Genomic DNA, 16,138 nt, shown 5'->3' on the forward strand with positions numbered 1-16,138 from the left:
AAGAGGAGGCAGAGGAGGGGAAACTGGAGGGCAGGGAGAAAGATCAAGAAATATCGAGAAAGAGACAAGACAAAGTTAAAAAAGGAAAAGAGGAAGGACTCGATGCTATCGGCGCTCCGCCCATCGGGCCTTGACTGCTGGGGCCTGAGCGCAGTCACCGCCCCCCTCCCTTCCCCTCCCCTCCCCTCCCATCCCTTCTAGAGCCTCAGCCGCCTGCCCGGCCTGCGGGAGCTCTGAAGCTGCCGGCTCGCCAGAGACACCATGTACCGGCTTCTGTCTGCCGTGACGGCCAGGGCCGCGACCACCGGGGGCTGCGCCTGGGGCTGTGGGCGGCGTGCGGTTCATCAGCGCGCCGGGCTGCCGCCACTCGGCCCCGGGTGGGTCGGGGGCCTCGGGCTGGGGCTGGGGCTGGCACTTGGGGTGAAGCTGGCTGGCGGGCTGAGGGGCGCATCCCCCGCGCCACCTGCCGCGGCCCCGGACCCCGAGGCGCCGCCTCAGGCCGAGCCGCTGCCGTCGCAGGAACAGCCACTCGCCCCGTGGTCTCCGCAGACCCCGGCGCCGCCGCACGCCAGGCACTTCGCCAGAGCCATCGACAGCAGCCGCGACCTCCTGCACAGGATCAAGGTGGAGCGACCGGGGGCGTAGGCAGCCGGGAACCCGGCGCCCCACCCCCGGCGTCACCCCGGAATAATGAGACCCCTTGGTGGTTATCCTTCGGGGCGAGCGGACCCCAGCCCGGTGGCGAGAAAGACTTCCCGTTTCCCGTTCTCCCGGCCATGGTCAGAAGCTGTTGGGAGGTTGCCCCAGTCGGGGCGGAGGTCAAGGTCCGCCCCTTCCCCCTCAGGGTGCCGGGCAGGCACACCCCTCACCGTTAGCGCCCGGCCAGCTGGCGCCGAGGTGGGCGGGGCCCGGACCGAGGGGGCGTGGTGGGGCGGGGCCGAGGGACGCCCTCGAGGAAGGCGCAGGCGGACCTGCGGCGAATTTCGGCTTGTCTTTAGCTGTGTTCTTGAACTGTGCTTTCCCCTTGGCTCTTAGGATGAGGTGGGCGCACCGGGCATCGTAGTTGGAGTCTCTGTAGATGGAAAAGAAGTCTGGTCAGAAGGTAGGCTCAGAATAGCTTTATTTATTGGCTTGTTTTCTGCCAGTCGGTGAATGAAATCTTGATGTGTTACTGTGCAGAATGAATCCCATGAAGTGGGATACATACTTTAAAGTGCCTAACAGAATAAAGAATTGGACTTTATTCTGTGTTGGAATAGAATAGCAAGATTTAAAATGTGACTCTGATTAATAAATTGGAGTCTTAAAGAAGCTTTGTTTTTACCCCCACTTTCTTAAAATACTGAATTTATTGCTTTCAAACTTGTGTATAAAACAGTCTGTTAACTGCACGTTTGTAGATAACCCTTATGATTAAATAAAACATCAGGATGTAGTGTTTTTCTTTTTTAATTCAGTCAACAATTTATTGAATCCTCCGTTGTGTAAAATGCACAGTACTAAGAACTGGGGATATATATGATTCCTTTTCCTCAATGAGTTTACAGTCTACTTTATTTGTTTTTGTTTTTGACTATACAGGGGTGTCAGCTATATTTTCAGACAAAAAGCTAGCAACTTGGGAAGATAGATTTCTAATTTTTATGATACTTGTATCAAAGAATTTTGTAATTTGATTTACTTTTCCATTGTGCACAAATTAGTCTAACTCATCACAGCAGGTTTTTAGAAACCCAGCTTTTAGGAAATGTTTCAAACATCATTTAAAGGAAGGAGTACTTTTAGAAGTTGATAGGAGCAGTAAGGTTTTGAATTTAAAGAAAAATGATTCTTTGTCCAAGTTTAAGCATAGCCCAATCAACATTTATGAAAGGTATTATAATAAAAATTATATAAATGTCAGCCCTGTAGGTGAGGGCTTTGTTTTTATGCAAGTATTTTTCTGCATAATCTACATTACATTTACAGGTGAAAATAATTATACCTTTTCATTCTTTTCAGGTCTAAGTTCTTTATATATCTTCGACTGCAACACTTTTATCCTACTAAAGATGAAACCAAACTTAAAATATTTTCTAGAAGGAGCTTTATTTAAATTAGTTGTTGTTCAGTCAGTCGTGTCTGACTCTTTGTGAACCATGAGTTCTTAGTTTTCTTCTGACCTACAGCTGAATTTAATTGATGATCAGCTTGATTGGTTTTCTGGGGCATCTTTTCACATTTGTTTTATTCGTCTTTTTAAGGGGTTTTGTATAAACTCACTAAAAAATCAAGAATAAATATAATCTGAAGAACAATGATGTTTTCCTTAAAGAATGTAATTTATTTAAAATATGGAATAACCGAATTGTTTAGATAAGTTAAGCATTAGTGACTGAGTCATAACATTACTGTTTTGCACAGGGTACAATTTCAGTCTTGTTATAAGGTTAAATTGTTAGGCCTACTGTTGTCAGTATTGCTAAGACTCATCCTTATATATTCAGTTTTGATTAATTATGCAAGTGGAATAGCTTTTTCTTTTAATAAGCACATAGAATATTTTAAGATAGTATTATTTCAGTTTTTGAAGACTCCTTTGACCATGAGACCTATTATGACTTTTTGCTTTTTTCTCCCAAAGGTTTAGGTTATGCTGACGTTGAGAACCGTGTACCATGCAAGCCAGAGACAGTTATGAGAATTGCCAGTATCAGCAAAAGCCTCACCATGGTTGCTATTGCCAAACTGTGGGAAGCAGGGAAACTGGATCTTGATATTCCAGTTCAACATTATGTTCCTGAATTCCCAGAAAAAGAATATGAAGGTGAAAAGGTAATGAAGCTCATAGTTCATTTTTCTAATGACATCTAAGTGGTTTAAAAGGTTTCATAAGATTCTTTGATTTATTTTTAAATTTTGTTAATGGATTAAAGTTTTATTTTATCCTGATGATAACTGAGTGGATATTTTTCTGAAATTTGAGGCTAAAGATGTGTACATGATAGCAGCAGCTTAAAATGGAAAATTTTGCTGAAACATTATTCCAAGGCTACTGACTTTTTATTATGCAGTTTAATATCGTAGTTGAATTTTCATGTTTTTACTGTTAGGTGTCTGTTACAACAAGATTATTGATTTCCCACTTAAGTGGAATTCGTCATTATGAAAAGGACATGAAAAAGGTGAAAGAAGAGAAAGCTTATAAAGCCTTACAGATGATGAAAGGGTTGATGGAATCTGACCAAGAAAAAGAGTTAAAAGAAAAAGGAGGCAAAAGCAATGAAAAGAATGACTTTGCTAAAGCTAAGGTAGAGCAAGATAGTGAAACCAAAGGCCGAAATTCAAAACCTTGCAAGAAAAAGAATGATTTTGAACAAGGTGAATTATATTTGAAAGAAAAATTTGAAAATTCAATTGAATCTCTAAGATTATTTAAAAATGACCCTTTGTTCTTCAAACCTGGTGAGTGTTAATTTCTTCTTTTTACAAAATCATCATTATTGAATGATTAATTTCAGAAACTCCAAAATGATACCATCCTGAGTGCATTCAATGTGGTTGATGATGGCATGGTTTTGTTAGATGCTTGCCTTTGTTGTCTATAGTTTTTAACAAAGCCTAGCATTCAGGCAGTTAGTTAACTTCACTGGAGGCTACCTAGACATTTAATGGGTTCTCAGTATCAGGATATTCATGAAAAAAATAAGATGTTGGAATAGCCCTCCAAATAAAATTTGGACCAAAGTTTGCATGATGAAGCACTGCTGATTTTCTGTATGTTGTTAGTAGTTAATATTTAAATTATTCAATTTGTTTTGTGCGTTCATTTCTTAAAGAAATTAGCATACTCCAGCTTAATTTTATTTCCCAAAAATCTGCTCTATAAAAATAATTTTTTTGTGTGTTTTTTGGTGTGATGCCTGCCAAAACCACTTTATTTTTAAATTTATTGCAGGTTTATGTCCTTGTATTCCATTTTCATTTTAAAAATGGTTTGTGGAAATTTCCTAGAGGTCCAGTGGTTAGGACTCCACCCTTCCATGGCAAAGGGCAAGGAGTTCAATCCCTGGTCGGGGCATGGCAAAGAAAACAAAAAGACTAATAAATATATCGATTATTTTATTAACATTCTTGTGTTTGAGACATGGAATAAGCAGGGTCATTGCAAAGTTGACTAAATTTGTTAATATATCATCCATGATCTTCATCTAAATGCTTAAGTAAAATATTCTAGTTTTTAAAAAGTGCCAGTTTTCAGTAGGAAAATATTTTGCGTGTTTTTGAATAATAATAAAGCATTTTCTTTTTTTTTTTCCCCCTTTGCAATGATGTCTCAAGGTAGTCAGTTTTTGTATTCAACTTTTGGCTATACCCTACTGGCAGCCATAGTAGAAAGAGCTTCAGGATATAAATATTTGGACTATATGCAGAAAATATTCCATGACTTGGATATGCTGACAACTGTGCAGGAGGAAAATGAGCCAGTGATTTACAATAGAGCAAGGTAAATGATTACCTTCTGGTATGTCTGGCTATATTGTGTCTTCACACTGTGTTATCAATTTAAAGTCACACTTTGCTTGTCTCCATGCCATAATCAACTTGCCACATTTTGGGAGCTTTTCTTCATGTCTCTCTTTCCACCTATAATGTAAGTAAAATAAAATGTATTTTATTTTCATATATATATCCATATATATATATATGAAGTAATCCAAGGTCCTTAGATAAAAGTTAACAATAATAATTTAAGCACATGAATAATTAAACTAAAATTGTACCCATCATGGGTATCTATAATTTGATTTTCCATCATCTCTTATGTTTTAGTTAATGTTTCATTTACCTTTTATTATTATTTTTTTTTTAATTTTTATTATTATTTTTTTTTCCAGTGGGTTTTGTCATACATTGATATGAATCAGCCATAGATTTACATGTATTCCCAATCCTGATCCCCCCTCCCACCTCCCTCTCCACCCGATTCCTCTGGGTCTTCCCAGTGCACCAGACTGGAGCACTTGTCTCGTGCATCCCACCTTTTATTATTTTTAATTATTTTTTTAATTTTGAAGTTATCTTACACTTATAGAAAAGTTACACAAACTGGTACAAAGAATTTTCATATACTCTTCAACCAGATTCCCCACATTTTAGTTATTTTACCACATTTGCTTTATCTGTCTGTCTCTGTTGTTTTTTTCTCAGCCATTTGGAAATCAGTTGGCAATATGGTACCCCTTATACTTAAGTGGTACCCATAAATACTTAAACATGTATTTTCTAAAACAGAGCATTCAGGAAATTAACATCAACATAATGCTTATATCAAATCTACAGACATTATTCAGGTTTTATCAGTTGCCCCAATAATTTCCTTTATAACACAAGGAAAAACATTTTTCTTTCTGGTGCAGGATCTAATCTAGGATCGCAGGTTACATTTAGTCATCAGGTCTCTCAGAAGTCACATGAATTCATTGTATTCCTTTACTGGTGATGGTAATTTGAAGTGGTATATACCAGTTTTCTCCCCTGTAAAACTTTGAAAATCATTTTTTTTAAGTAATCAAGCTAAAATGTTGTCATCATTTTTACTAGTAATGTATAAAAAAGGGAGTGAAAGAAAATCTTGTGACTAAAGACTAATATGAGTTTTACAGTTATGGTGTTTTCCATTTTACTCTTATTATTTGGTTGGTTAGAAAGGTAACAACACATTTAACAAATCAACTGTTACTTTTACTTTTTAAGTTTTCATTAGAGAACACACTTTACAAATGACTTAATGATCCTTGCCTAGATGAAATGGTAGATGTTTTTTTAGCTTTATCTCCCCATACTGGCTTTGTTCAGTTTTCTGTTATATTTGGTTAAATTACCATTTTTAAATTATCAGCTTATTTAAAAGGATCAAATATGCATTGCAAGTCAACCTGAAAGAGATTTTTTTGAACCTAAAAGAAATTAGGTTAGCAGCAAGCAATGAATTTTAATTTTTAAGTGACCTGTAGGTTTTTGTTGTTGTTTTGTTCTTTTTTTTTTAATTGAAGTGTAGTTGATTTACAATGTTGTGCTAATTTCTGCTGTATAGCAAAGAGGCTCAGTTATGCACATACACACATTCTTTATTTAATCTTCTTTTCTATTATGGTGTATCCCAGGAGATTGGATATATTTCTCTGTGCTGTATTAGTAGGACCTTGTTGTTTATCCGTTCTAAATGTAACAGTTTGCCTCAACTAACCCCAAGCTCCCAGTTCATTCCTCTGCCTCCTCACCTCCCCTTTGGCAACCACAAGACTATTCTCTATGTCTGCGAGTCTGTTTCTGATTTGTAGATAGGTTCATGCGTGCAGTATTTTAGAGTCCATATATAAGTGATATCGTATGGTATTTGTCTTTCTCTTCCTGACTTACTTTACTTAATATGATAATCTCTGGTTATATCCATGTTGCTACAAATGACGTTATTTCTTTTTTTATGGCTGAGTATACATCGTGTGTGTGTGTGTGTGTGTGTGTGTGTGTGTGTGTGTGTGTGTGTATACACACCACATCTTTCTTTATTCGTCGATGGACATTTAGATTATTTCCATGTCTTGGCTATTGCAACAGTGCTTCTATGAACATAGGGGTGCATGTATCTTTTTGAATTATGGTTTTGTCTGAGTATATGCAGAAGAGTGGGATTACTGGATCATGTGGCAATTCTATTTTTAATTTTTTGAGGAACCTCCTTACTCTTCTCCATAGTGGCCACACTAACTTATATTCCCACCAACAGTGTAGGAGGGTTCCCTTTTCTCCATACCCTCTCCAGCATTTGTTATTTGTAAACACTTTAACGATGGAAATGACCTGTAGTTTTCAGACAATACTTATTATATCTAGGTCCACATTATATTCTCCTGGAAACATAAGAAAAAAATAACACCTGAAGTTATCAGTTGAATCTAGAAAAGATTCTTGTAATGTTGGCATAGATGCATAACCTTATTTTGAGTTAAATCTAGGCATTTGATAACAAATACCTACTCTTCTATATAAGGGAGAATCACTGAGCCTCTTTTCTCAACTGAAAATTAAGCCTCCATGAATGTGCAGACTGCAAGTCAGCTGTTGTTTGTTGTTTTCTTAGTAAGTAATGTACAAATACCAAAACATGGCATGTGACAGTGAGTTAATTTCATCTTATCGCCCATTCTTTGAGAAAAGGCAGTGGGTTTCTGTTTCTACCGTTAAAGGTTTCCATCAGCTCTGGGATTTTCTTTATTTTTGCTTGTGCCCAGTGGTGCTAAAGGAGTAAGTGATTGATTTTAGGTAGATTAAATGGGCTCCGGAAATAAAGTAGGACACTAAAAGAAGGAGGAAATGTTATTACAAAGCAAAATGTTCTGTCCATTTTGTTTTTATTTCACTTGATAGAATTTATATTTGGGCCTCTAGAAGCTCAACTCTGATTCTTTTTTATTTTTGTAATAATTATTTCAAAAGGGCTTAGAGGCACCAGCTTCGAGTGGAAGTGCAGGGAGGAAAAGAAATCTTCTCAAAGATGTATGTTTAAAAAAAATAATAAAAAACCTTAAAGTAAAACTTAGTAATTGTTTATGTTTCTATTTGTTTTATGGTACAATTTTACCAGAAATAAAACTTCGAGCAAAAGTTTGTTTTCTAGTCTACTGACCCCTTGGTATAATCATAAATATGTTTGTATTATCTTGATCTAGGCTTTTTAGAGTTACTGTGTCCCAGAAGTAAATATTTTTATCATCTTTTTTTTTTTTTTATCATCTTTATCACTTCTCTGCGTGAATGTGTGTGTGTCTTTAAAATAGTGCCTCACAGTATCTGTCACGTGTTTGAGGTATTTTCCCAGAATCCCACCCCAAAATACTACCTACATTTCTTTGGCCAGAATTTTAGTGTCAGGCAACATTCAGCTGTAAGGAATGCAGAGAAATCCGCTTTTAGCTGGGTGCATTGTTGTCCTGAGTGAAACTGGAGTTTCTTGAAGGATAGGAACATTGATTCTGTATATGCAAATAGGTACATTTATTCTGTATTTCAAGTATACTCTGTATAAGCAGGTAAACTAAATAACCCTTTAAGCAAAAACCCACAGGGGAATGGAATGAATGTTCTTGCCACTCAAGGACACTGTTGATGGGGGAATCCTTAGTCAATGCATTAGCTTATTATTAGACACTATTCATATTTTCTCTGTGTTTGGCATAATACTTGCAACGAAGATCTCTTTCATAATTGGATAGGACCAAAATCAAATAAAATGTTTTCTGAAGTGTTTGCTGTATTTTGACAGTATAAGTATGGTCTTTACCTTCTCTTATTGTCTTTATTGTTAATTAGTTTTATTTTCTCAAGTATCTTCTAATATTAAGCATTGTTCCTTGTGAAGCTTTGTTTTATGCCTTTAGCCTATGGACTCTCTGGTAGTAGGTTCAGCCCTTGTTAATGCTAAATGTTAGAGTGGGATTGGTTTGTATAATATGCATGTTAAATTCTATGGGTTTTTTAACTTCTTAAAGCAATAAAATACAAAGTGATGCATAATTATTTGTAAAGGCATTTAAAAAGGATTTAAAATTAGTTTGCATTTATAAGCTTCTAGATGTAGATTTCTATAGTACTATAATGTTGTTGTGCAGAAACTATAGAGATTCTTTAGGATGACTGTTTGTCATCTGACATCATTCCATCAATTATTCAGTTACAAAGATACTCCAGTAATTTAAGAACTTGTGTCCATAATTCCATTCGTTTAGTGCAGAAATTCCTTAAGAATTTGAAATAGTGAAGCTATCATTCAGCTGATCAAGATTATTTTCATGAGAAGTCATTAATTTGTCCTCTATAAAAATGAATCAAAAGATTAAAGCTTAGAATTTATTTTAAAAGAGGAGTCATCCTAATTTCCAGCCTTGATGTAAGTGCTTTGAAATGCTGCATTAAGTTGTATAATGCAAAGCTGATTATTAACCAAAATAGATTTGTAGGTCTCTCCTAGTTTACAAACTTGGAGATCACTCTAACAAATATATTTTTCATTGAGAAACCTATTTTTATTATTCTATTGTGTGATTTTTTTGAAATTTGATTGACTGGAAATACAAGTGTAATCAGAGTTCAGACAAAAAGTAACGAGGACCTAAAATACAAGAGTGGCTGTAGGAATGAAAGGAAGGGAGAAAGATTAGACAGAAAGCTAAGGTTGAATGATGGGATTTGTCATTACTGAATGTGAGAGTTGAGGGCAAGAGAGGCAAGAAAGATCTTAATGGAGAGGAGAAATATGAGAAGGTTCAGAGGAGATCACTTCTGGACACGTTCATTTTGCAAAATGAGAAGACAATATATCAAACCATTGGCTGTCCGGGGAGTATACTTAGATCCTCTGTAGACTTTTTTAATCTTCAGAGCATATATCTGTGGTCATTCCTGCTTCACCCAATATTATGACTTGGACTTTTGGGAGACATATAGGAATCATGACAGAAGAAAGAGGAGTCATTTTTCAAATTATGTGCCCACTATCCTTCAGAGTTATGAATTTTGAAGGGAGGGATGAGGCCCCACTGCTCATTCTGGTAAACAACATTAAGAAACAAATTTGAGAATCATTAATGCTAGTAGAAAATCCGGTGGTAAATTTGGAACAGGGATTGTGGTACAGCTGCAGTTTTGTAGTTAATTCCTATAGAAAAGAAGACCTGGGACCCTGGAACCCCTGGTGATGGGAGGGATCTGGAGAATCATGGGACTGAGAGCTAGAAGAGAGAGCGCAGAGCAAAGTGGCCTGTGGGGAGTGGCAGTGATGTGGTGGGTCACAGTGCTACAAGGGAAGCTAGAATGAGGGGAATTAGAAGATCCTTGATAACACGCAAGAGAGCTGTTTAGTAGAGATGAGGGAACGAAAGCCATATTCTAAGGAACTGAATGAATGGAGAGGTGAGTGCATGAAAACAGCAGGTGTGGACTGTTTCGTGTAGTTTGACGATATATGAGAGTGAAAAGACTGGAAACTGGAAGCTGTAACGAGGATAAGGAAAAAAAGTGTTTTGTTTTTTCCCCCTTAGCATATAGAAAACTAGAGCATTTTGTGAACTAAGGTGAAGGTGTCAAAATTCCTATCATGGCAAGGAAAGCCTTTGTGACGTGTGCCCTGTCCCATGTCTAATCCTCTGGCATCACCTTTTGAAGCGCTCTCTGCTTCAGTCAAACTGAACTCTTGCTCCCCAGCAGAGTGAGGAACCATTTCAACAAGTCTTGCTCTCACTAGTGCTCAGGATTCCTCACATCCATCTTGCTAGTCATCCCACAACCTGTTACTCAAAGCAAGATTGGCATCACTTGGGAGCTTGCTAGAACTGCAGTATTTGGGGCCCTCCCCAGACCTACTGAAGCGGAATCTGCGTTTTAACAAAATCTTCAGGCGATTCATATGGTGCTGTAAAATTTAAGAACTGTCCAACAAGACTGTTTGCCTTTGAGAGCAGCCACAGTGTATGGTTTTTCTTTTCTCTCCAATGCCTTGCAAGGAGTCTCCACTAAATACTTGGCCAACAAATGATGCTTTCACGTGTTCAACATATTTCACAGTACTCAGTGGATGTCTAGTACTGTTCTAGATGGGGGAAATATCAATGAACCAGGTAGATAAGATTCCTGCCCTTGTGAAACTTACATTCTATGGAAATGTAAACTAAGAATCTCCTATATTGATATGAAGAAAATAGTACAGAGCACTGGGATATACAGGAAGAGGCTGTTAAGGGGAGGTCTATTTAAAATATATTGGTTTTAGGCCATGTCAGTTGAATTGAAACATGAATAATAAGGAAAGCTATGAAGGAAGACAAGATGTTATAAGTGATGAGGTCAGAGAGGTAAGCAAGGGCTAAATTATATTGGACAGTGAGTATCAGTGCCTTTAGACCCACTGCCTGTTACTTTAACAACATGTTTTAACACTTCCCTTATTATCTGAAATGAAAATAGGAAATCATATAACCTATATTCAATACTCTAACTAAAATGTAAAAAAAGAAATAAAAATATTATATAACAGATGAATATGGTGTATAATAGATGTATCAATATGATAATGTTTACTTACCACAACATGCAAAGACGTAACAAAGTCAACTGCAACTTAATATGTAAAATTATTTTAAATGTGACAAGTAAATGCAGACCAGTACAGGTTTATTGCATTTGGTGCTTCAACTCATGTCCTTAGTAGCTAACTCTGGCTAAAGTTTTGAGCAAAATACAGTGTGGTCTTCAATTTTCACAAAGGCTGCACTCAAGAATTCATCTTAGAGTAAAAATGTGCCAAAAGTAGTTTGTATTTACATATAAAATGGAGGAGGTTCTAGGCTCAACTGGTTATAAACAGATTTTATTTTGCTTACATGAACATCTGGTAGGATGGTTGATCTCACAGGATATAGATACAGGAGAATGCACCATGGTATGGGACTTTCCCATACACCACAGGGCATTTAGGACCCTTAGGCCCCTACCCTGTAAGTCTCAGTAATAGCCATCCAATAATTGTGACAGCTGAAAAACATGCCTCTCACAATTTCCCTTGGGGAGCTAGTCCTGCCTCTACTGAAGGTCATTGACTATGTCATAGACTGTTGTGAGAAATTTGGGTTTTATTCTCATTACATTCATAACCATTGGAGGGTTTTTTAATGGCTGGGAAGAGGAGGCACAATCTGTGGCTTCTGCCTGGAAAGCAAACTGCAAGGAGATACTACAATCTAGGAAGTATAACTGGTGAAACAAGGTTGTAAAGGTGATAGGAGGTGGTCAAAGATGCAGGTAGTAGAATTACTCTTGAAAACAATAGGAAATGTTTTTTTTATAGATTGCATCATGATGTAAATGCATTTTAAGATGAAGATGGGAGTTTCTAGCTCACTTTGGATGGTCTCAATCTTCTCAGTAAAACAAGGAATATAGTTATCTGCTGACTAAGCCTGAAGTAGGATAGGGGACTGAGGGTGGGATTGGGGGTCCCAACTATGAAGAGTGCACCAGGGAGTGGGGCTTCCCTGCTGGCTTAGCGGTAAAGAATCTGCCTGCAATGCAGGAGACACGGTTCGATCCCTGGGTTGGGAAGATCCCCTGGAGAAGGAAATGGCAACCCACCCCAATATTCTTGCCTGGGAAATTTCATGGACAGAGGAGCCTGGTAGGCTATCTCCCATGGGGTTGCAAACAGTTGGACACAACTTAGCGACTACAACAACAACAACAATACCAGGGAGTACCCAGGAAAAGAACAAAAGGATTTGAGAGCAACAGCAAAGACCCTTAGCACGAGCATGAATTTATAGCAGTCAGCTTTGTTGTATGAATTCCTGCAACCTTTCTTGGTAGATCCGGGGTACCTAGGTTTATTCAGGATTGATGGATTGGTATAGTGTAAGATCAGAACAGTGAGAAACCACAAGATGTGGCCTCACTAAAGACCACAACCGAAATAGTTGAAATGACTGATGATATAGTTCAGCCTAGAAGAGAAAATCAGAGGAAACCACTAGAAACTAAAAGACCTGGGAAAATTGAGAAGACAGTGGGCATGGATGAAGGTGCCATTGAGGGCAGAGAGCAGGTTCATTTGGAGAGCTGGAAGGGTTGGAAGTCAGTCATAGGAAGAAATTTCTGAGTTTGAGACCCTAGTGATAAAACAGTTGAAAGTGATGGTGAGATTCAAGTCTAACTGTGCTTATGAATAGCCAAGGATGGATGAAGATGAGAGTCATTACAGGTGAGACTCTCAGCAAACTGAAAACCCAAGAGTACCATTTTATTATGAATCTTGAAAGGCCTAACCCTAACCTCAAGAGTTGTGTCCTTTATTTATTTTGTGATTTCATTTTATGTACCTAATGTTTATGGTACAGTCTCCTCATATTAGAATGGAAACCTCATGAGGTTAGTCTCTTTTGTTTTACACCTTATCCTAGCATCCAAACAGTGCCTGGCACATAGTACGTGTTCCATCAATAACCGTTGAATACTTAAGTGAGTAAACGTTTATTAAGTACCTATTAGAAATATGCATGGAGAAGGAAATGGCAACCCACTCCAGTGTTCTTGCCTGGAGAATCCCAGGGACAGGGGAGCCTGGTGGCTGCCGTCTGTGGGGTCGCACAGAGTCGGACACGACTGAAGCGACTTGGCAGCAGCAGCAGAAATATGCAGAGTGCTTTATATATTTATTTTCTAACTCTGCAAAGTAGATGTTTTTGTCCCCATTTTAGAAGTTAGGATGGAAACAGAGAGGCAACAGATTGCCTAGATTTTAATCCAATTCTGCCACTTATAAACTGTGTGGCTTTGGACAAGTTATGTATTTCTCTGTGCCTTAGGAATTGTAATAGTACCTATCTCCTAACATTGTTACAGGAATAAATTAGTTCATATGTCTATATTTCTTAGAACAATACCTGGAACATAGTAAGAAGTTTATATGTGTTTATTAATCAAATAAACATAACTATTAAGGGTGAGGGTTGGGATTCAGGCTGAGATTTGCTAACTCCTACTGCTTCAACTACACCAAGAAAGTACCATATCCCATCATTATACATAGTATTTCTATGTTATTTTTAACCAGGAGATGTAGTCTTCTTATAAATACTAACCTTATTCCTGAACATCCCAATAGTATGTTTTTAGTTATAAAATTTATGTGTAGCACATGGTTCCCTGAGCCCAGAAACTAAAAATATCTACCGAACATTAGGTGTTTCTGCATATACACAGGGCAAATATATATCACGTGTACTAATCAGTACATCTTTTAACAGTATTGGAAGTTTCATATACTCAGCATGGGCAAGCCTTGCCAATAGAAAAAACAATCGGCTTTCTATACTCAGTAACTTGTGTTTCATTTTATTTGAATCATACTGAAAACTAGTGGTTACTTTCTGAGAAAATACATTCACTACAATGAAATACAATCTGTCTCATGTATACATTTTTCTATTCATCTTCATGTATGAAGTCAATACTAGACTATCACATTTTTAATGACTATTCTTATTTCATTTTAGATTTTATGTTTACAATAAAAAGAAACGCCTTGTCAACACACCTTACGTGGATAACTCCTATAAATGGGCTGGTGGTGGATTTCTGTCTACAGTGGGTGACCTTCTGAAATTTGGGAATGCGATGCTGTATGGTTACCAAGTCGGGCTGTTTAAGAACTCAAATGAAAATCTTTTACCCGGATATCTTAAACCAGAAACAATGCTTATGATTTGGACGCCAGTCCCTAATACAGAGATGTCTTGGGATAAAGAGGGTAAATACGCGATGGCGTGGGGCGTGGTGGAAAAGAAGCAGACATATGGCTCTTGCAGGAAGCAGCGGCACTACGCCTCCCACACCGGGGGCGCAGTGGGTGCAAGTAGTGTCCTGCTGGTCCTTCCTGAAGAACTGGATGCAGACGCTCTAAATAACAAGGTCCCCCCAAGAGGAATAGTTGTTTCTATCATATGTAACATGCAGTCTGTTGGCCTCAACAACACTGCTTTAAAGATTGCTCTGGAATTTGATAAAGACAGATCAGACGTACCTTAACATCACAGGTGCAAAACAAGCTGTTACGGTTTTGTTTTTGTTTGTTGGTTTTTTGTTTTGTTTTGTTTTGAAACATTGAAGTCCCCAGATACACACAATTTTAAAGAATAAATTTGTAATAGAGTATAACTGAATGCAGAGAATTATGTACCTCTAATTGCCTACTTTTGTAATTGTCTTTTATTGGAGGATGAGTTCTTTATACTCAGGGAAGTAACTATATTTTTACTTTTTGAAAAAAGTGTTAACTCTTGAAATAAAATATTCTGATAAAAATGTACTTTCTGAATGTGTAATATAGAGGAAATCTCATTCAACAGCAGACTCAAAATATTGTTCTTTTAATATGACAGCAGATGGTCCTTCCCTTGTAGTCCAGTGGCTAAGATTCCGTGCACCCAATGCAGGGGAGATCCAGGTTCAATCCCTGGTCAGGGAAATAGATCCTACATGCTGCAAGTGAAGATCTTGCATGCCACAACCAAGACCTGCCACAACCAACCAAATAAATAAATATGTTTTAAAAAGAAAAAAAAAGACAGCAGAAACAAGATTGTGAGAAATGGTATATTAGTTCTCTATTGCAGCTTAAAAGAACACACATTTATTATCCCATGGTTTCTGAAGCTTAGGAATTCAGCAGTAGCTTGACTGGATGGATCTGGCACCAGAGTCTCTAATGAGGGTGCAGACAATATGTTGTAGTCATCTAAAGGCTTTTCTGGTCCCAGAGGAAATGTTTCCCAAATGCTCATTCACTCACAGATTTTAAGATTTGTGAACTAAAGATGTTACTTGCTCCCCAGCCAGACACAGGTTGGCAGCTGCTTGATTAGTGCTCAAGGCCTAAGAATAGTTCTTGGCTCTTTGCTGTGTTCTCTAAACTCTTGGCTCTGCCCTCTGAATCATTCTTTTCATGAAAGGCAACATGTGTTTGCATCCGAGTGGCTTTCTCAGCCTGCTTTCATTTTTGGCCACACCAAGTCACAGGTGGAATCTTAGCTCCTAACCAGGGATCCAACCCATGCCCCCAGCAGAGGAAGCAGAGATTCTTAACGACTGGACCACCAGGGAAGTCCTACAACCTGCTTTCCTGCTTGTACAAGTTTGAGGGTCTAAAGGCCTCTTTTATATTCTCCTTTCAGTCTAATATAACAGTTTTCCTGCTAATGTAATTTTTAAAACTCTGTGAGTCCCTTAAAAATCTCACTGGGGTTCATGCTAATAAACAGAAGCTGTGCCCCCAAATCTCTTTGAACTAAACCCCTCTCTAACTTGTGATTCTGCTAAGACAATTGGAGAAAACACTGTTAAACTTCTATTAAGACCTATTGTTAAAATAGCTCTCAAGACACCATCTTGCTTCTTTCCACAGTCAAAAGATCTTATATATCATACCCTCAATTTCATCTTTAGACTGTTTTTTTGTTTTGTTTTCTGGAAGTGTCCTAATTTTATCTTTGCCTTGAAGCCATTTTTTAATTTTAGCATCTTTTGTCACTTGGAGAGTCTGGGAAATTTCTAA

General features: G+C 38.0%; 1 protein-coding gene across 2 annotated transcripts; it reads left to right on the plus strand.

Annotated features, from left to right (window-relative positions):
* Positions 1-222: 222 nt before the first annotated feature.
* On the plus strand, positions 223-14,893 carry LACTB (lactamase beta). 2 transcript variants are annotated; one of them, XR_009695122.1, is made up of 6 exons: positions 223-624; positions 1,036-1,102; positions 2,624-2,814; positions 3,093-3,444; positions 4,325-4,486; positions 14,082-14,219. XR_009695122.1 is itself a non-coding variant. In XM_061157316.1 (6 exons), the coding sequence occupies exons 1-6, from the start codon at positions 262-264 to the stop codon at positions 14,611-14,613; spliced, it is 1,671 nt and encodes a 556-aa protein (XP_061013299.1). In that variant the 5' UTR covers positions 234-261; the 3' UTR covers positions 14,614-14,893. The 2 variants fall into 2 exon arrangements, 1 of the variants encoding a protein (XP_061013299.1); XM_061157316.1 differs by having other exon boundaries at positions 234-624; positions 4,321-4,486; positions 14,082-14,893.
* The last annotated feature ends 1,245 nt before the right edge of the window (positions 14,894-16,138 follow it).

This window comes from Dama dama, chromosome 12 (assembly GCF_033118175.1).
Source record: "Dama dama isolate Ldn47 chromosome 12, ASM3311817v1, whole genome shotgun sequence".
In the NCBI taxonomy this organism is placed as follows: domain Eukaryota; kingdom Metazoa; phylum Chordata; class Mammalia; order Artiodactyla; family Cervidae; genus Dama; species Dama dama.